Below are 21,398 nucleotides of genomic sequence, written 5' to 3' on the forward strand. Positions count from 1 at the left end.
TACTTGAGTCATGACTGATATCATGGTGCTTGATACTTCTTAACAGACTTTTACGATTCATTTTGTCTAAGGAATCTAATTTCATGTAGATCTTAATCATTCATAGTTTTGCATCAATCTAGTTAAATGCTCCCTTGCAACGTTGTCCCGTGCATGCTCCTCGGGCTTTAAGTCCCCTGAGAAGGAGACTGGCCCTGTCCACATCTCGGAGCGTTGGCCTCAAGCCCACCAGAATGACTCATTTGATGGGAAATTGAGGGAGTTTTCCATGTTCTGGGGCATGAGAGCTGGTAGGGGGCTTTGAAGTGCCAAAGCTTGCTAGAGTAACGCAGGAGGACTTTTTGGTGGATGAATCCAAACTTGACTCAGTGTTGTCCATTCTGTCTCATGAAATAGGTTTCTGGATTGAGTTGTTTCCACAATCACCCACAATATCTCTCTTCTGAACTCAGCAGCCCTAGGGGTTTTTGAGGGTGCGGGTTTTTTGCATGATTGTTACATAAACTGTCACATTTAATCATCCTTACTCTGTTTCTCTAAAGCAGCAGCATAGACTTTCTTTTTTTAAAACAGGGAAGAGGAGGAGTGAATTTGGGGCAACAGGGACAGGAGCTGCACACGATATTAAGGGTTTAAGCATGCTATGGCAGTGCTTATCTGCTCTATTGCATGCTGTGTTTCTTAATAATTGCCGACATTCAGCTTTGGTTTTATTGGTACTGAATGTCGAGGTCCCATAACTCAGAACTTTTCTTTAGGAAACAAATGCATAACTAGACTTTATAAAGTTAGGAGTGTTTTCCCTTATGTGTTACATTACCTAATGCACATTTTCACACATTGGACGCTTACCGTGACATTCCACATCTAACTTGGGAGCTACCCAGATGTGAGCCTGTTGCCATAGACTCTGCACAATTAAAGGATGTATGTAGAGACTTCTAGGGTGAGATACATCAGACTTCCACTGCATTTGCCTTTAGGGTAAGCTGAGCTGGAACTTTTCCAATGCTGAATGTAAGGGGAAGGGCAGACCCCAAGCTCCTGTGTGGATATCTTTGTTGTAGAAATCTGTTTGAACAGATTAATCTCACATTTAGAGTCAGATTTTGTTTCTGCACCCCAATTAATTTATAATATGGAAATTTATAGTATGTGAAAGGAACAGAGCTTATCACTGTGAATCTTATTTCCTAACTCATTTATATGTTGTTAAGTGATGACTGCTTTATCACTGTTTCATACAGGACTTCACTGGGGACCTTCCTCTGTTGAGAAAATTCTTTATTCTTTCCTCCACCCCCACCTTTTAGACCTGTCTTTCTTGTGTGAGGCTCATCCCTCTTAATTTCTGTCCCACTCCAAAACACTAAAAGGAGCTAATCAAACTATCAGTAATCCAAACAGATCATTTGACTTAGATTTCCTCTCCCCATATGCTTGTTGATCCCTTGAAGGGAGGAGTTTCTTGAAGCAGAAATTTATTTTTATAAAACCTGTTTCCTGTTCAGCATTTTGTATTTATCCACATGTCCACCAATTCTCTTCTGCACTGCAGTTTCTACAGATTGCCTGAGGAATAGATAAGCGTTACTGCTGTGCTGGTGCATACTTGAATTCTCAGTTCTCTCTGGAGCGCTTATTAAAAATAGCTATTATATTTGCTTCTCATTCTTCCTGTAGTATTGAGCTTCTTATAAATAAGAGGCTTTACTTTACAACTGTACGGTTTGACTATTTTATTCTTCTATATATAGGTCTAAGTGACTTGGCATTGCTCATTTTGTCAGCTTTTATGAATTCTGCTGTTAGTACTTAGGTTTGGTATAAACCTTCCGAAGCGGAGCTGAAAGAAAATTCTTCCATGAGAACTTCTTCAAGCATGTCAGTGATGACTACAGATGCAAAAAGAAGTCATTTACCTTTCTCAGCTGGCTTATCTCTTGGTGCTTTTATAGTGTAGTCATCTAGAGGACCTTGCAGATTTGCTGAAATGCTCTTTGCTCTGGAAATCTTTGAAAGAGGGTTTTATTACTTGTCCCTTGAGCAATCTCAGTCCAGAAGGCATTGTTGTTATCAAGTCCAGATAAGAATATGGTGGTCAAATATTTTTTCCTATTATATTTTCATTAGATTTCAGCTTTGTGAAGGATGAAATGAGAAAGGATGCTTTCTGTTTTCAAATAACTTCTTTTGCCATTCTTTTTAACCTTGCCAGTTCTCTTGCTTTTTCTAAAGCCTGATTCTTTTTGTGTGTGTGGTGTGGTTTGGGGTTTTTGTTTTTTTCCCTTTCATAAATACAGCTTGGCTCTGACCTTGGTTAATTTTCTTCTGGGTACCTGGGGAACAAAACCATTTTATAAGTGCAACCTTAAAAGTGCTTTCAGGTTGATCAGGATTCTGAATTGTGATTTTGTGATTGTGGTGGTTGCTTTTGGGTTTTTTTTTGACTTAACCAGATAGGCAGAAGTAATTCTCAGTAATTTAGACATTCTGCAGGTTTCTTTGGGCATATTGTACTACATAGTCAGTGACAGGAAGGAGCTGTGTTTGTACATTTTTTTTTTTCTGTAAACTATTTAAGTATTTTTTTATTGTTCTTCCATGTTTGCAGGGTAACCTATCTGAACACCACTGCTTTAGGCAAAGGAAATTTTAAGACTTTAATGATGTGTTTTCTAGCTCCAATATATAAAGGCAGTTCTTTAGCCTTTCTTCACAGTATTTTTTTCTTCGGTTTCCTTGCATAATATGCACAAGTAGAGATGAATTTCACCAGATTCAGAAGCATATGCTAAGACTCTGGTCACTTTTGTATGGGAAATAAACATAATACATAATGCAGTGACTTCACATACTTAACAATACTTAGCATAGTACCACAAAGTGATGGTAGGCATAGACAACTTAAGGTGACTGCATGGGGCAGCAGAACAAGGTGGGACTCAGCCCTGGGAGTCCTTAAGCCTGAGCCTCTGCAGTGCTCGGTCCCTGCTTTTGGGTACTGCTGTGGAGCAAAAGGCTGCTGTAAGCTACTGTGGCTGTTGTTCCTTCTTCATTTGCTTGGAGCTGCATCTTCAGATGTATTTGTATTTCCTCTTTACACATAATCCTCAATAAACATGTTAGAGTATAGAAATAATGGATCCCGTAACTGGGCCCTGCCAGGGTTTTCTCAAAACAATAGTAAATGCTGTGCTTTTCTCAAGACTTGAAGGTGTGAGTTGTGGAGAAGATGCATATCTTTCTGCTCCAGAAAATACTACTGCTGCATCCAGTCCATCCAGTAAGTTGCTTTATACTACATCTGCCAGTCGGCAGGGAGGTCCTGAACAGGGGCTCAGGTACTGGCTGCCTTGCCGCACCCCATCGGGGAGGGGATGGTTGGTGAGGCCCCTTGCCCTGCCCGTAGCCCCTCTGGAGGGAGCTGCTCTTGGCAGTGCGTGCAGAGCCCATCCTCTATTGTCCATGATTCTGGCACCTCTTGGGGAGCTGCTGTCAGAGGAGGATGTCTGTCAAGGGATGCTGTTCTATTTTCATCACAGTACTGAGCTTTGTTTATGATATTGAGCAGACATGAGCAAGTTCTAGAAGACAAACATTATCTTTTTTATGTACTGTTGGCAGTATTTGTGTGTCGCTGTCTAGGGTTATCAAAGTCCTTCCTACAGTACTTGTAACTAAGGAAGTAAATATCATCATGCACGTTAGAGCTTTCTTTATGCAAAGGAAGTTCTTTGAGAAACTAGGAAGAAATTTGTGTGTTTTCATGAGGTACCTACAGAGAGCTTAAAGCATGTTCTTGGCTCTAAGCATATTGGTTTTCGTATGTTGCATTTTAGCGTAGGCTCTGCAGCTTTAATTTCTCATCTATGTGCCTTTAAGGTCAAGTAGGGAACTATCTTAACTCTTCAGTGGAAAATACTACGTCTTTTGCTAGATATTCATTGATAATTACATAAAAATCAAAAATACATTCTTACACAGTACTTGAGGTGTGTGTGGTAATTACAGAAGTACTCCTTTTACGTCGTAATCAAAGCCTTGTTTCTAGATTTAGGTGATTCGTAATCTGGATTTCATGAGGATTTCCTATATATTGTTTTGGGACAATGATCTGCTTCTTGCATCCTCTTTTGATGAGGAATTTCTTTTGCCTTTCCCAGCTAAAGGAAAGAGTTGTCTTCGGCTGTTTTTCAGTATCTTTACAAAATCATTTTTTAAAATCCTCTATGAAACAACACAGTACTTAAAATCAAAATGCTAGGAAGTCTCACTGGGTTAGAAGTACTCCATAGGCAAGGACAGGGGTTCCATCATCTAGCAGATGACTTCCTGACCTTGTTCCATTATCCTTCCTTTTCCTTCAGTACAGTTGGGTCCATTTGAGATTTATTAGCTCAGGACTGCATAAGCCAAAGCTCCTTCTTACATAGTCTTCTGTGTATATTTATGCAACAGCTTTTACATCAAAACAAAATGCATGTTTTATTATTATATTGTGGCTTCCTTGCTTTTAATGCTAAGCTATTTGATTAAAAACCGTATTATTTTGGAACAGTTTTATTGATAACATACTCTTTGAATTACAGCTCTGTATTAACATATGATTAAATGTTTGGCCTTTTGAAAACTTAATGTGTGATTTTAGAATGTAACTTGTGTGGTGGGGTTTGGGTTTTTTTTTTTTTGGTAAATAAGCATTATGGGTGGGGTTTTTTTGTGTTCCAAGAGGTTTGCACTTTTTTTGTTGTTGAAGCTTTAGTGCACTGTTGTTTCTAATACCTGTAATACCTTGGAAGCGTTATTGTTTAACTCTTCATCAACTCTTAGGTAATGTCAAAGTAGATCCATGCATTGTGGGACATTACCCACAAGCCTTGTTTGAAATTTGCCTTTTTTTAAATTATTTTTCTTCTTTTATCAGTGTGCCCACGCACACCCACACACGCCCCCCTTGTAATTCATATACTTTCAGGCAATATGATAACTTCAGGAATATAAAACTTGTCTTAGGGGAAAAACATGGTACCTATTGGTAAGTATTACATGCCCGGCTCCCCACACCCCCCTTCATTGCACAGAACTTGTTCTACTTGTAATAGCTGTGTGGTTTTGTGTTTATGGCTTACAGAAAAAAACATAGTAAGACTAGGAAAATCATTAAAGTGTTGATTTAATTAATACCAACAACATTTCTGTAAGAGAGATAAAGGCGATAAAATGTGTCCTAAAGGGCTGTAGTGACAAATTTTCTACTTAAAGAAGCTAAAATGCAAGTAACAAAAACCATGCAAACAGATGCCAGAATGGAAGGTAATAGAAGCAGGAAAAGCATTTCAGGCACAATGGTCTATTATCAGAATTTCCTTTATCCTTGAGTTAAGGATTTTGCTTCCTTTCACTGGCTTCAGTTTCATCTTCTTGGCTCTGACCTCTCTGTATGGCCAGTTTGCTGTTAAATATATTCAAACAAGTGTTTGACTATGTACCAGTGTACGGTTCATTTTGTGGGGCAACTCATTTAAAGCTGCTGAAAAAGGAATCTTTGTCTGTAAGACATGTTTCTTCTTTTAAACTTGCGGTCAGATTCAGACTTGGTCATCTTAGTTTTGTGTCTGATACTATTGACTTGTTTGTTCTGTAAAAGTGTGCTGCATTGTAATAAAAACAAGTTTGCATTACAGTAGACAAAGAAAAATTCCTGTTTACAAAATGAGCAAATGTGTTTGTATTGTTTGATTGACCTTTTACTGATCTTATTACTTTATTTATAAACTACAGAGCTTTTTTCATTGATGTATTACAAATTCAAGTTGCTGTTTTAAAAGTAGTATACCTATTTCTATGGCTAAGTAGTTACTTTATATATTAAAATTAATGTGTTTTTCAGTAGATGCATTAACTTGTTGCTTTTTTGAAAGTACTGTGTGTTAGTTGGTTTGTCACTATGTTGCAATACATAAGCTTAAAATAACAGACTGTACAAGAAAAATTTCCTGACTTTAAATTTTTCCTTGCAGATCATGTTCAAAATGAGGAAAACTATGCACAAGTGCTAGATAAATTTGGAAGTAATTTTTTAAGTCGGGATAATCCAGATCTTGGTACAGCTTTTGTAAAATTTTCCACGCTCACTAAAGAATTATCAACGCTGCTGAAGAACCTGGTGAGGACTTTCAAATTTTCTTAGTTTTTTATTTCCAAAATAAAGTTTAGTATAACTGCATGATCCTGATGACTGATGGTAATTTTTGAAATGCTTTCTGGGGTTTTTTTGTCTGATTTTTTTTTTTTTAACCAACACAATTTTGCAGAGATTATTTCTAAATGATGTTATTACACACTCACTGTGTTTGTTAATTGGCAGTAAGAAGAAAGATATAAATGTTGAGACATCACATTGAAGCATCATTCTCAAGTGATTGACAGTGTTATATATCTCCTTATGGACCTAAATTTTAAATCATTCCCTGACTTGAAATCTTTCCAGTTAAAAATCCAATACAATTAGTCTTTTGTCTTACCTCAGAAAGAGAAACTTCCACGTTTTGGAGGAAAAAGAATAATTTGCGAGCATGCTTAAATGGTGTTAATAGTCCATTCTCCCTGTGGTATACAAAGCATCCATTGCTTAAGTACTAGGCTGATGAAGGTGGTTTAAATATTTGTCTCATCTGATGTTCATGCCTTTTACTTCAGAAAGATAGATAATAAAACTTCAGTCATAGCAAGTATCTTTCAACCCTGAAAGTAACGAAGCCACATTTCTAGGGAAATCATGTTTCATGGGTTTGATAGCTGTTGTGTTCTGAAAGTTGTATGTTTTAATTTTGTGTTTATCCTACATTCTTACATAGAAGCTTATTTGGTGTGTAAAGTATAAGTAATATTACAGACTTTCTTTCCTAGAGTCCGTAGCATGAACACAGCTGCTTTAGGTCACATCAAAGGTCTATGTAGCCAGTACCCTGGCTTTGACAGTTGGCCAGGAGTAAATGTTTAGGCAGGAGTGTAGGAAGAGAGCAAATACATGGAGGTACCTTCTGTACTGTGGTCATTAAAAGAGTCTTCAGCTCAGAGACATTGGAGTTGGAGGCAGTATCCCTTGCTTGGTAGTCCTTGTTAGTATTACCTCCATGAACTTGTCTTTAGGATTTCTTGAATGTATGCTATGCTTGGCACAGAATATAGTGGATTCTTCCAGAGTGCTAAAATGAACTGCTCTGTCAATTCTAGTTCTTTTGAACCTGATCCTTTCATTTGTTGTTCCCTGATTCTTACAAGATGTGTAAGAATTTCTCTTATTTTCCCCAGAAACTTGCAGGTAGCTATCACTGTTCCTTTCCCTTCCTCTGTTACTTTTCTAGCTGAGTCTTAGTTACTCCGTAACTTGACTTGGTTTTGTTGGTCCTCTCAATATCTTCTCTTACTACTATTGTACCCTTTTCTGAAATGAGAGGGGACAAACATGAAGATGGTCCCATTTCTTACTGCCTTTTCTGAAGGCTGATTGCTTTATGGCTATTGAGCATTGAGCTTGATGTTTTCAAGGTATTTTTACCCTGATCCATTTTCCTGGATGATGGTTATTTCATAAGCATGATTCTGTATGCAGTTTTTTCTCCTTGTCACGTTGCATTTTTCGGTTTTTCAGCATAGACTTCAATCTTTAATTTCATTCTCTCAGCAGTAAGTCTTACAAGGTTCTTATGCAACTCTTCATATGTGGCTTTTGCTTTACAGCCCAGAATAGCTTAGTATTAGCAGGTATTCTCACCCGACTCTCTGCACTCCTCTGAGATTCACTTACAAGCTTCTTGGACTACGAAGGCCCTAACAACACTCAGAATGGAGTGTCACTTCTGGCCTCTCATGCTGGTGCTTATTTCTGCCTTCTGAGTCTTGCCTCTTCATCACCTACTTATCTCAGGATGGTCACACTTACCCTAACAAAGCTTGCTTTAAGGGCTTTGCTCTGGCCAATTACCTGGATCATCCTTCGTTTCAATGTTGGCAGTTTTAAAGAGCGGTAGGATATGCAAAGTGACCTGCTTTTATCTGTGAAGACTTCTGTCATTCTGGGCTCTTCTAGTCTCCTTTAATCTTAATTTAGATCACAAAAAGAAGTATTTTAAGACCGGTGTTAAAGTGCATTTTGAGGACAGTTTGGGACTAGAACTCAGGTTTGTTGGAAGCTCTCAGGACTTCATCGTTCCTTGCAGAGCCTAAACAGAAATCTTTTAACTTCTTTCAACTGGCAAACAGAAAGGGGGGATTATTTATTTAAAGTAGTGCTGATCAAGAGGAAAAAACATTTTTAAATTAAGAAGCTGCACTCATTCAAAACATTATACTATTTCAGCTAGACTGTGATGCATTATCGATCTCAATTCTTGTTGATACGATCTAAAACAGGCTGTTCCCCAGTTTTTGTTCAGCAGTCTCAAATAGGCAACAAGGTTATTTCACAAATGTCAGTGTTTTAGAAACACTTAATTTCACCTTTCTTCTCTCAATGATAGATAATTCTTTGTTGACCCACTGTTGTTCTTAAGCATCGTTCTGATTAATATAACTACACTGAAAGAAAATTTTTCTATAATATCAAAGTAGAAGTTGAGATGCAGTGAAAAAGTAGTTGAGAGGACTGTATAATGTGTACTGTGGTGTTTTATCACTGACACTGAGGCTTATGTTAATAAAATCTAATACAAAAAATGGCCATAGGTATTAAGGTGAATGGCAACCTATTAGTCTTTTTTGGTTTGGTTTTTTTTTACATAAAGCAGATTGCTGCCTTACTTAATAAAAGTGCAATAAAATAATGAATTATCTTGAAAAACAGGAAGATGAATAAGGAGTAGAGCTACATAGTAGCCAACAAAAAAAAACCCTTCAAAAATTTAGATCTGTTTTTATTAAACCTATTGAACTTTAATTATGACTCATTGAATATTTTCCTATGAATTGTGATATTATGTATATTTCATTAGAAGGAAGGTACAGAATAATTTTATTTTCTTGTGTGAAGGAATTACAGAGTGGTAACTTTAAAAGTCATCTTCACTTACTATGATCACTTACTATAAACTCTTGATGTTACCACTAAATATAATATCTGAAAATTAAAACCTATAAATATGTTGTATTTCTGACGGTGCGGTTTTTGTCGTTAAGATTATCTTACAAGAATGACACACAATGACAACTTCTGTAACATTTTGTAAATGCATGCATAATTGCATTGTGACTGGCCATTGTCAACACTGGCCTATGTTTTCAGCAATCTCCGAGTGTCCCATCAGAACCAGTTTCTTTGACTTTTACTACTTCTACCTCCTTTCCTGTTCCAGGTTTCATTCTTTATGCAGTAATTCATTATAATACCGTATTAAAAATTTGTATGATCCCAGTATGTGAAATCAAGTGTGTCGCTATCTTTTTGAATTAAGCTGGCATTTTTGGAAAAACATTTTGAGCACTTGTGGATTATTTGGAGTGTTTTTGTTTTTAAATTATGTGTGGCACTCTGCGTTTTCCAGATGTGTAAAACCTGTTTTTTCCCGTATCTCTGTCCTGTAAATTTCCTTAGCTAATCTTTGCAGGCAAATTATCTTCTGTTCACATCCCTTCTCCACAAATTATCAGAGGATGGTGGGTTTTGTCCCCTTATTTTGCTCTAGATATGAGACTGCTTCACTTTAAGATGTGTTTCTAATTCATTTGGGTTACTGTTACATTGTCAAAGACTTGATAAAATAAATGATTCCAAAATCTTACCGTATTGGAGTAATAAACTGCTATTTAGTTTAGGGGTTTTTTTCCTAGCTGATATACTAGCTGGCTACTGTTCAGTAATTTCAAGCCAGGTATTAATGGCTTGATTTGGTTATCCTTAACAGATACACTTGGAAAAATGAAAAAAGCTACAGCAATGTATTCTTGTTCATACCTGCTTTGATAACTGCTTATAAGCCTGCCATATCCCCCATATTGCAGAAATTTGTGTTCTCTGTTCTTATGAACTAGGCTGAGATTAAAATCTCTTGAATATTGTTTCTCAAAAATCACATTTGAGATACGAATTTCAGTTTAGGTTGTTAAGTGGAAACATTCAAATGGTTGAGAATAAAGAAAAAGATAAAGCAGGTATTACCTTAATCACTTGCTGGTTTAGTATTTGTAATTTTCCTCCTCCAACAAAACTGACATTATTAAGGGCTTGTTAGTTGTGATTTATTGAGATAAAAAGCCAACAGAGGACAAATAGTGAAAAGGCATAATCCTTTATAAATTCCCTGGCTCCTTTTTATTTCTGTAACGAAATAGCGTGTTGCAGTCATATGCAAATGTTTAAGCCAAGTAGAAAGAAAAACAGAACCTAGCTCTTTAAATAGAATCACAGCTTAGACTATCCACTGTAAACTCCTTTAGTAAAGTAAAAAATCTTTTGTGGTTTTAATCAGTAAAAGCGATCAAGTTACTTTTTCGCTTTATAAGTAAAATCGATATTTGAGCATTACTTATGTTGTTGTAATTAGGGAAAAACTCCATTGTCAAATCTTGATCTTTTAAGCCATGAAGAACCTTTGCTCAGTTTTCATGTTACTGTTTGAGGCTGCAGCTCAAAGTGTTCTAGTGGCTGTCCTTCATCTTGCTTTGAATAAATTTTGAATATAAGATTTTGTGAATTTGAAAAATACAAAATATTGACACTTGAAACAGTTGTCAAGTTATCTTAAATGTGAAGATACAAATGTGTGTCTCATGCTTTCTGAATTTGAATCCATCTCATACTAAGAAGAATCACAGAATGGTTTGGGTTGGAAGAGACTTCTAGAAGTCATCTAGTCCATCCCCCTGTAGTGAGCAGGGACATCAACTTCAGCTTGATCAGGTTGCTTAAGAGCCCCATATAAGCTGACCTTGAATGGAGTATCTACCATCCCTCTGTGCAACCTGTTCCAGTGTTTCACCACCCTCATTGTAAAAGATTTAATCCTTATGTCATGTCTGAATCTACCCTCTTTTAGTTTAAAACCACTATCCATTGTCCTATTGCTGCAGGCCCTACTAAGACGTCTGTCCTGGGTCTCTCTTGTAAGCCCCATTTAAGTGTTGGAAGGCTGCAATAAGGTCTCCCCAGAGCCTTGTCTTCTCTGGGCTGAACCACCCCAGCTCGCTCAGCCTGTCCTCCTAGGAGAGGTGCTCCAGCCCTCATCAACTATGGTATCTGCAAGCCGTTTAAAAAGAAAAACACGTGAGGGGTGGCTGACAAGCTATCAGGTGATAATTAAGTAGCTGTATAATAGCCTGTGTTCAAAAGATCTGCTTTCCCCACTGCCGTTCTGAGACTCCAGTGCTTTCCAGAGGATAATGCACATCAGGTTCGAGTATCACGCTTTGTAGGACTGCTTTGTGTCTGTTAGAACAGCAGGCAGCTGAACTGTGCTCAAGATCTTTGTGGCCAGGTTTGTTGGTAATCTAGAGGGGACCTGAACAGTAAACCTTTCTGCCCAGGATGTTTGGAGAACAAAGCAAGTCTGGGTTTTTGTGGGGTTTTTTTTGGTTTTTTTTTTATTTATTTTCAGTTAAGGACTGATAGTGACTCTAATGAAGGAAAATACGCCATTTTACATATAGGTGATGTAGTTCTTGTAAATAATGACGTGATACAAGAAGTTGCTTGTAAATTGGTAAGAGCCCCTGGCTCTTAAAATGGCAGCAAATGCACACAGGTCACACCTTGTTTCATCATGACTGTATTTTATGCCTATGGAAGAAGTAAACCATGATACGAGTGAGATTTTTTGAAATTCTTTTATGTGCATGTATTTACTTTTTGTATTTATTGTTGCATAATGGCATTTTTTTGCATTTGAATATTTAATTTTTCGTAAGTGTCTTGAATATATAAGGAGTTTGTGAACGGAACTTAATACATAGAGAACCTGTTTGATCATTTTTATATTCTCTTCCGTGTAGATGACCTATTTCATAAAAATCCCTTAAAAATTAGTTTCATGGACTAAAATATGCTCAAAGGACCTTATAGGAGAGGGGAAATGTGGCCATATATATATATGGCAGATTAAAAACACTAATGTAACGCTTCCCTACTCCTTTGGTTTACAAGCAGATGGTGTGGTGTCTTGCACCTTTCCTGTTGTTCTCCCTGTCCTTCCTTAGCAAGGAACTGAAGAATTCATGGAGTATTTTGGGGAAGAAACAAAGGGAGGGATAAAGGTAGGAGAGGCAACAGACTTCTCACTAGACTGGGACAATACTGATACACATTTCTTTCCTGTGATCATGACTCTTCAGGAATCATACACACCATATGTGTTCAGATAGGGTTACAGCAGTAGGTTTTTCTGCCCTCAGACTGGCAAAGACAAACAGAATGTTTCCACAGATAAGCAGTCAAAAAGGCATGAACTTAAGAGCATGAAATTTTAACTCTCGAGAGTTTAAGGAGACGTCACGTTTCCACACTGGACAAGGAAAGGAACAGTCTTTCCAAACAGCTGGGAATAATCAAGGAGCTGGTGACTCTCCTTGCACCTTTTGTTTGTGGTTGAATTAACTTTGTGCCTTGTGCTATCTGCCTGTAGGCGCAGCAGGTTCTTGCTTCTTAGTCAGGAGGCCATTAAGAAACATTTGTTCCAAAACCTAATTTGCTTCCTGAGTAATTAAGCAACATTCAAATATTTGCTTTGAGAGACTGAAGATTACCTTGAGGTACTTTGCTTATATGCTGGTTTAATAATTGTGGTTTTGTATCACTCTATATATTAGCAAAGATTAATTATGATGCTTCTATGTCTGTGAATGCTTATTAATTTTTCCCAGACTTAAATTTACTATTAGAGATAGTATTTGGGTTGGAAGGTTACTAATAGAAATAGAAATTTTGACATGATTGCAACTTCATTAGTGAAGTTCAAGGACCTATTGGCAAATTTTATAAGATCATAATAATTTTTTTTGAATGATTACAGTTTAACGCTTTTCTTTTTAGCTCCAGGGCTTAAGCCACAATGTTATTTTCACTTTGGATTCTCTCTTAAAAGGAGACTTAAAAGGTGTTAAAGGGGTAAGTGTTGAAAACTAACTTTTTATTTAGGGAAAGGTTCAGCTGTGTTCCACTTACCCATGAGATATATAATTTCATATATATATTATATAATATATAATATATAATTATATCGGCATCCATTAATAGTTTGTACGTAGTCCAAAGAACAAATTAAAAATTGGTGTAACTGTGATACTTCTTCAGAATTTCAATGTAAATCCCTGTCTTAATGTGCACAGGAAAGCAATACTTCACAAGATTCAAAAATAGTATTTTTTCCGACAGCTCTCTGAAAAGTTTTATAAGAAAACTGTATTTTTTGTTGCTATTTATAATGTGATATCTTAACTATAAAGGCAATATTTTAAAAATGTTCTAAGTAATTTTTCTGTTTCCTAAAGGACTTAAAAAAGCCTTTTGACAAAGCCTGGAAGGATTATGAAACCAAATTGTAAGTATCTGCCCCCTACCTCACCTTTATTTTTTTGGAGGGGCGGGTGTGGGGGTGTGTGTTTTCTTTTTTCCCCTTCCTGGTCCCTAACTGTGTACTGTATCTCTGCAAGTAAATTTGAATATGAGCAAGACATCTGTTCTGTGGATCTCTCTTCTGCACTAATAGAAAGAAAATATTTTTTATGCTCTGTAAAGTAGTTAAATGACTGCCCAGTGTTTCTTTAGTGTAGAGGAGGGTACTTAATGCTTTGATACTGGACATTGTAAAGTGAATTGTGGAGATTTCAGATTACATTTACACATTCTTATAACCACATGCATAAAATTCTATCAATAGTAAAAGTTAAGAGATTTATCTGTTGCCCTGTATTGTGGAAATGCATGTTTCTGAGAGGCAAGTATTGTAGTGCAGTTGGTATGATTTCTGAAATATCTGTGGTTTAAAAAATGTTTTCTTACTATAGTACCTGTCTTCAGTGGATATAAAAGATTTATAAAAATAGAAGGTTGGAAACAAGGACTATCATAGTTGCAGGAATGTTATTGGAATGGTTCAGAATGCTCTCAAGGAAGTGATGGGCCGTTCCTTTATCAAAATTCCAGAGCTTTCAAAAGTTAATTTTGTATCCTTTCATTTATTTCCCTTTTTAATCCCATTATTAGTTCTTTCATTTATGTCTAACCAGGAAGGGGAAAAACACTGAAAGAAAAGTCAGGCCACTTAAGAACTGCTAAAACATTTATTATCAGCACTATTTTCTTAACTTAATGTAGTAATTTTTGCCTTCAAAATCCATTACAATGGTAAATCCTTGTGAACAACTGAACTGCAGATGAGGTCGAATAATGGAAAGGCAGAAAGGAGATGCCTGTCCTAAAATCGCACCATCATACTCAGTTAAACATTCAGATTTACATGCAGAATTGTGGGGGTTTTTTTCCTGTTTAGTTATTTAGTTCTTACAGATATTGCATGTTTTGGCAGAAATATTGAACAGTTTTCTGTAGGCAGCAAGCTGGTTGAAAAAATAAATATTTCTGCTTGTCAAATTGCTATATGTAATTGCTATATGATATTAAAAGTATCAAGGAATGTCTTTGCCAGCCTATTTATATCAAATGCCATTAAACACAACTTAAGAGACAGAGGTATCTCATATATACCATAAATACATGGAATCATCTGACTTCGGAAAGTTTACAGATGTCTGTTTTCTTGTTATGATTCCCTCCCACCCCCAACTCTGGTGAGCAAATTTCACTTGGGCTTACTAAGCCCAAGAAAGTATCCCTTAAATTTCTGAGAGAACCCCATTTCCCTGAACTTGTTCAAGACCAAATATCGTCAAGTTTGGTGGCACAGTGCTAAAAAGTGCTTTGTTCTGTGTGCAAACATTACCTCTTTCTTGGAGAAAAGCAGAATTCAAAAATTAATGAACTAATCCTTCTTAATTATTTTCTCCCCCCCCTTCACAAGGAGTACCAGTCTAATAACCCCACGGTGTTTTGTCACCTGTTCTACAGAAGTACAGCTTGTTTATTTTTCTCAAAAAGGCTTCAAGAGAATAAAACTATTTTTAAAAAAAATGAGAAAATTGTTTAGAATTTTCTACTCTGTACTGGAAGTCTTAAGTCTGCTTACAAATACAGTTTCCAGTTTTTCTGCAAAGTAGATACGTAAGGACAGCCACACTGTAGAGCTCTAATTGAAGTCTCAGGCCTCTTCGTTCCATATTTGCATTTCACTATTTCAGAATTTCAGTGTTGGCCTTCTCTGAGAATGTGACGACTATGAGCCTTCTCATTTAGTGTAGGTGGTAAGCTTCATATGCTGCCTGGTTGTTTTTCTTAATTCCTGTTTCACAAGCATGAAACATTTAAGTTATTCTGCTATTTTCCTGCCGAGTATTTTCTTGTATGTGTGCTTTACACTGCAGTATATAGAGATGAAGGCTATGGAGCACATCATATAGAATGAATGAGATTTCCACCGCCACCCCCAGTAGCACAGAAACTAGAGAAAAGAGTTACAGGATGAGAGGAAAGAAGTGGAGCTTCATGATTAAAAATAAATAGAATTCGGTATCATAAATGAACTGATCTTCAGAATGGCTTCTTTAATATTTCTTGATTATTTTTTCCCTAATTAATACTAGATCATGTGATGGTAGGAAAAAAATATCCTCTAAAATGTTTTCTAATTAAAATTTCAGTACAAAAATTGAGAAGGAAAAAAGAGAACATGCAAAACAGCATGGGATGATAAGAACTGAAATAACAGGAGCTGAGATAGCAGAGGAAATGGAGAAGGAAAGGCGTCTATTTCAGCTACAGATGTGTGAAGTAAGAAACAAGTTTCAGCTTTTCATTAAGACACCATAACTTGAAAGTACCTTGTGGGCCTTTCACCTGGGGTGAAGTCTGCTTCGTTGTTTAATGGGGGTGGAGGGAAGAAATGATTTAAAAGGGACATAGTACAACAATATAAAGATAATTATTCTGGCAATTCTGTACAAAACTGGGCTTCCTTTTTGAGTTATTCCTTTTCTTTGTTTTTAGATTATTATGCTAAGGTTCTTGGGCTGAAAATAAACTATGGGAATATTTCTGTTTTATCATTTTTATGGTTGAGCAGTTCAGGAAGTATTTTTGATATCTTTCTTCCAACATGCTTTCTGAAGCCTTCTAAAATTTCTAATGCAGTGATAAATGATAGTGATACGTTAGTTCCATAAAACTGCTTTTTGTATTAATAGCTCTCTTTATTTCATTTTAGTGGCAATTACTTTAAATTGCATAGTATTTGTATTTTTAGAATATTTCCGTAAGTACTGCAGTAGCACTAAAAAAGGGACATCTTCAGACAGTTGTAAAAGATAAAACTTTTTCCTGATTTGTTGTATGTTTTGGAGTATTTGAATTTTTTACGAGTGATGAAATAAACTGTTACCTGTTTTATATTTTACTTGACTGTGGTGGACTGATGGGTTATGAGTCAGCACCCAGGTTAAACACAGAGATAATTAATTCATTGAGCAAATGGTGTTTTATTGATTGAAAACTGTTGAAGGTTGTGAAGTGTGATTATCAACATGTTTTTCACTGTCTACACAGTATCTTATTAAGGTTAATGAAATCAAGACAAAAAAAGGTGTGGACCTTCTGCAGAACCTTATTAAGTATTATCATGCACAATGCAAGTAAGTGCAACGCTTTTAAGCTTTATTTACAGTTTTCTTTTTTACACAAGTGTTTGTTTTCTGTTGCTTTGAATTTGTTTTGGTTGCATCAGGAATTTTTATTATAATTGTAATCTGCCAGGTGTCTGCAACTTCATGTTAATAGGCTGTAGTCTTTCAGTGGAGTATGAATGTGAGTGGGGCAAGGGAGTGATGGAGAAGAAAAAGGCCAAAGGAAAACCTTGTCTGTTGTGTACAAAACTAATTTTAGTTCCTGAGGTATAGATCTAGATTGTGATTTTAGAACTAGCTGATTTTTTTCTATTTATTAGCTTTTAGGTCTTTATGTAAACTTAAAAACCATTGTGAAAGTCAGTAATTTCATTGAAATTCCTTGGAGTGAAACTGGCCTTGTCATCAGTAGAACCAGAAGCAAACATGTAGAAACTTGTACTTAAATACAGGAAAATGCTTTTAGAAATTACTAAGGGGAAACATGTTGACTAACAGTGATAAAAAGCTAAGCTATATTCTTTCTAATTTGATATTTGTTAAAAGTCCCAATGGTGTATCTCCACTGCTGAAAGATATCATACTTTAAAACTGCTGCAAAGGGGGGTTTGTTGGTTTTTTTTGGGGGTGGAAGGGGTTTTTTGTGTTTCTTATTGTTCCTGAATATGGGAGGAATGGGATATGCTTTATTGGTTTTGCTGTTTTTCTCCACAAGACTATATGCTATGTGTTATGAATTACATGTATTCCTGAGAAATCACAGGTATTTTTCATTATAGTTTCTTCCAAGATGGCTTGAAAACAGCTGATAAACTTAAACAATATATTGAAAAGTTGGCTGCTGACTTGTATAATGTAAGTTTACTTGGAAGTAATTTAATGTCTGAAAATAGAAATATTTTGTTTATATGAGTACATTGAAGATATGACGACAAGGGTGTATATTTCATTTGTATCTTGTAAATGAAAAGTGTGTTTGAAACATTTGAATGTAGCTAGACTGAGGAAAGAACATCTTGACTATCTTAAAATTTGTGTTCTGTTTTTACAGTTATTAGGAGAAGTAGCTTTCATTCTACTAATTTAGTGCTGCTTTAAAATAAAACTAGTTTAAAGTGGGAATCTTTGAATCAGCTTGCATTATTATCACCAATTTTAGCTACCACTTTTAGTTTTTCAAAACCAAACTGCCTGTTGATAGCAGCTTTTAAATGAATTAACTTGTGATGATCGTTGAAGGCAAGTAATAATGTGGAATCAAAGCCCACTTGTCACCCAAGTGTTTTTGTGTTTTATAATCAGAATTGCAATAATCTCATTTGCTGTTGTAGTCTGTGGCTAAATTAAACTGTATTTTCATTGCTTATTTGAGTTACTCATATTTCAGAGACTGATTTAGTTGTATTGTTTACGGTGAACCATTAAAGCCTAACAGAATAGAGCATGCAGAGTTGTACATTCATTTTAGCTGGCTCTTCAAGTAGTACATGCATAGAAGGCGAATGCATAAGAGTGGACTAATCTATGAAAATAAATATTACAGAAGCACAGAATAGCTGAGCTGGTTGTTCAGGACATCTACAATGGTGTATTGGGATGCATAAACAAATTAAAATTCAAGTTGCATCCATAAAGCGTATAATGGCAATCTCTTTCTATAGATAAAGCAGACACAGGATGAAGAAAAGAAACAACTTACTGCTCTTCGTGACTTGATAAAATCTTCCCTGCAGCTCGATCAGAAGGAGGTAAATAATTTAGACATGTTATTCTCAGAGATAATGTGAATTTATGAATTCTGTATTAAGAAATGTTCAGTTTGTTTCGTTATTGATTCAGAAGAGTTGAACATTAAACATAATGACAATTTAGAATTAAGTTGAATATTTAGAATATTCAACTACATATCAACAAATAAGACTTTGATTAATATGCTGTTTCCAGTTTGTGTGTGAAAATGTATGCCTTTTCTGTAATTTTATACTTTTTTGTGTAATTTTATATTTTTAATGTACTATAAGAACAGTTGTAATGTGTCAGATAAATGCTTAATCTAACCCAATATCCTGTTCTTGACAATGATAAAGAATACATGTTAAGGGAAAAATATAAAAGAATGGGATGTACACATCTTTCTTCTGTCCTGCCATCCTGCAGCCAGATTGTGTTCAGGGTTTTTCTAACCTAGATGATCCTCAGTGAGCCAGAATGAGAAAGGGAGACTTGCCTTTACATACAGTTTCCATACTGCTATTCAACTGCCAACTCACATGGGTTTTGTGCTGCTGTTCTTCTTTGCAAGCCCCTTTTGCTAATACTATATCATAAGCAAGAAAATTTGTATGTTAACCTGATAGCAGTGCCTGAGACAGGGCGGTTAAAAAGGAAAATATATCATCAGCTGTGCTGGTATCAGAGGCCAAGGGGGAACATGCAGTGTCCATTGCAGATGTTCTGGAGTAATCCTTGAACTAGGAGATAGGATATATATATATGTGTGTGTATATATGTATAAAAAATAATATACAGCTTCTACCTAAGATGATAATGTGACTTTTTCTAGGCATCATAGTGCCTGAGAGTCAGAGATACTGAATATCCTGTGGTGAACCAGTGTTGGGGCAGGGGTAGAGAGGTACCTTTCCTTTAGGAAAAGATAGCTTATCTTCTGTTCAGTTTTCTCTTTGGTAAATAAAACGTTAGTATTTTCCAGGTGACTACTCAGCTTATTAAATAATTATTAATACCTATGAATTAGTAGTATTGTTACAATTAAATATTAGATGCCATTCTGTTGCATGTATATGAGCATCCACATATGACTGGGCAGTATTGCTAGTATCAAATACATGTAAGAGTGTCATTTACAATCACATGTACTGGGTCATCCAACTTTTCAATAGCAATCAATAATGGATGTTTAGAGTTAAACACAGGGTAATAAACACTGATACTTCCCCAGAACATCCTCCCATTAGTAGTTTGACTGAAGTCTCTCCACCTTGCTGTGAGTTTACTGCCTTTGGATTTGTGCAGCTGCTTTTTGAAGCAGTGTAAACTATCAGCTTCTGTTACTGCTTTATCTTTCCTACCATTGCTATGTGCTGTGTGGAAAAAATCTTTTTCCTTTTATTTTTTTTTAACTTCTTAGATCTTGAGACCCTACTCAAGATGTGAGTGCTTGTATATTTACAATAGCATCATTAGATCGTTTTTGATATTTTTTTTTTAATGTCCTGACATTGACGTTTTTGACCAGTGCTTATTGCAGAGGAGGAGGAGGAGGTGTGTAAAGTTTAATCAGCTGTAAAGCTTTAACCATATCATCCTGTTTCTGAATCTTGTTAGTCAATTCATTTTCTTCTTTTCCCCCCTCTAAATCACTTCGTATTTGTTTATGCCGAACTTAATGTGTCATTTATCGTGAAGTTACTCATTGTCATGAGGTCCTTGAAAAATGCCTCGGTCACCCTTTCTTGTGTAACCTTAAAACATTAATAATGTAATACCATCTAGCAAACTTCGACAGTTTTCTGTTATCCTTTTCCAGATTGTTTTAGTGTTAAGACGCTACATGTGGTGGCACAGCTTTCTGTGAAACTCATTTATTTTCTGCTTTAACCTGTTAGTTCATCTGATGGCTTTTCCTCTTGCCCTGCAGCAGTGTAATTCTTCCCCTTTCATAAGGAACACAGAAGTGCCAATTGAAGGTACACTGTATCAGTCTCATTTCTCATGTGTATCTACTTACTGATTCCTTCAGAGAACCCCAGGAGATATTTGAGACGTAACCTTTCTCTACAACAGCTGCACTGATTTTCCACTATATATAATGCTAAATGTGCTCATGAAGACTCGTTAATTACCCACATGAAGTTCAGCAAGGCCAAGTGCAAGGTGGTGCATGTGGGTTGGAGAAATCCTCAGCACAAATACAGGCTGCACAGAGAATGAATTGAGAGCAGCCCTGAGGAGAAATACTTGGGGGCGTTGGTGGATGGGAAGCTCAGCGTGGCCTGGCAATGTACACTTGCAGCCCAGAAAACCAGCTGTAGCCTGGGCTGCAGCAAAAGCAGCGTGGCCAGCAGGTCAAGGGAGGTGATTCTGCCTACTTCTTTACTAGTGATTCTCTACTTCTCATGTGAGCCCCACCTGGAGTACTGTGTTCAGCTCTAGGGTTCCCAACAGAAAGTGGCTATGGACCTGTTGGAGCAAGTCCAGAGGAAGGCCATGAAGATGATCAGAGGGCTGGAGCACCTCACCTATGATCATAGGCTGAGAGAGTTGTTTAGCCTGGAGAAGAGAAGACTCTGGGGACACCTTAGAGCAGCCTGCTAGCAACTAGAGGGGGCCTGGAGTGGAACTCCTTACAAGGACATGTAGGGATAGGACAAGGGGGAATGATTTTAAACTAAAAGAGGGGAAATGTAGATTAGACTTAGAAGAAACTCTTCACTGTGAGGTGGTGAGGCACTGGACCAGGTTGCCCAGAGAAGCTGTGGATGCCCCATCCCTGGCAGTGTTCAAGGCCAGGCTGGATGGGGCTTTGAGGACACCTAGTGGAAGGTGTCCCTGCCTATGGCAGGGGGGTTGGAACTAGGTGGTCTTTATGGTCCCTTCCAACCCAAACCATTCTGTGACATGATTCCACTCTTCAAGGTAGTTTTCATTAA

General features: G+C 36.6%; 1 protein-coding gene across 7 annotated transcripts in view; it reads left to right on the plus strand.

The window, feature by feature from the left end:
• ASAP1 (ArfGAP with SH3 domain, ankyrin repeat and PH domain 1) overlaps window positions 1–21,398 on the plus strand; it is a 161,887-nt gene that overhangs the window by 80,029 nt on the left and 60,460 nt on the right. For 5 of the 7 annotated variants that reach the window (XM_037378731.1, XM_037378728.1, XM_037378729.1 and 2 more), the window contains 7 exons: window positions 6,024–6,169; window positions 13,025–13,099; window positions 13,483–13,532; window positions 15,748–15,877; window positions 16,649–16,734; window positions 17,505–17,580; window positions 18,387–18,473. In XM_037378731.1, the coding sequence (XP_037234628.1) occupies window positions 6,024–6,169; window positions 13,025–13,099; window positions 13,483–13,532; window positions 15,748–15,877; window positions 16,649–16,734; window positions 17,505–17,580; window positions 18,387–18,473 (650 nt within the window). Of the gene's footprint in view, window positions 1–6,023; window positions 6,170–12,142; window positions 12,250–13,024; window positions 13,100–13,482; window positions 13,533–15,747; window positions 15,878–16,648; window positions 16,735–17,504; window positions 17,581–18,386; window positions 18,474–21,398 lie in introns of those variants that run through there. The other 2 variants (XM_037378733.1, XM_037378730.1) reach the window with 2 other exon arrangements.

The sequence above is a fragment of the Falco rusticolus genome, chromosome 3 (assembly GCF_015220075.1).
Source record: "Falco rusticolus isolate bFalRus1 chromosome 3, bFalRus1.pri, whole genome shotgun sequence".
In the NCBI taxonomy this organism is placed as follows: domain Eukaryota; kingdom Metazoa; phylum Chordata; class Aves; order Falconiformes; family Falconidae; genus Falco; species Falco rusticolus.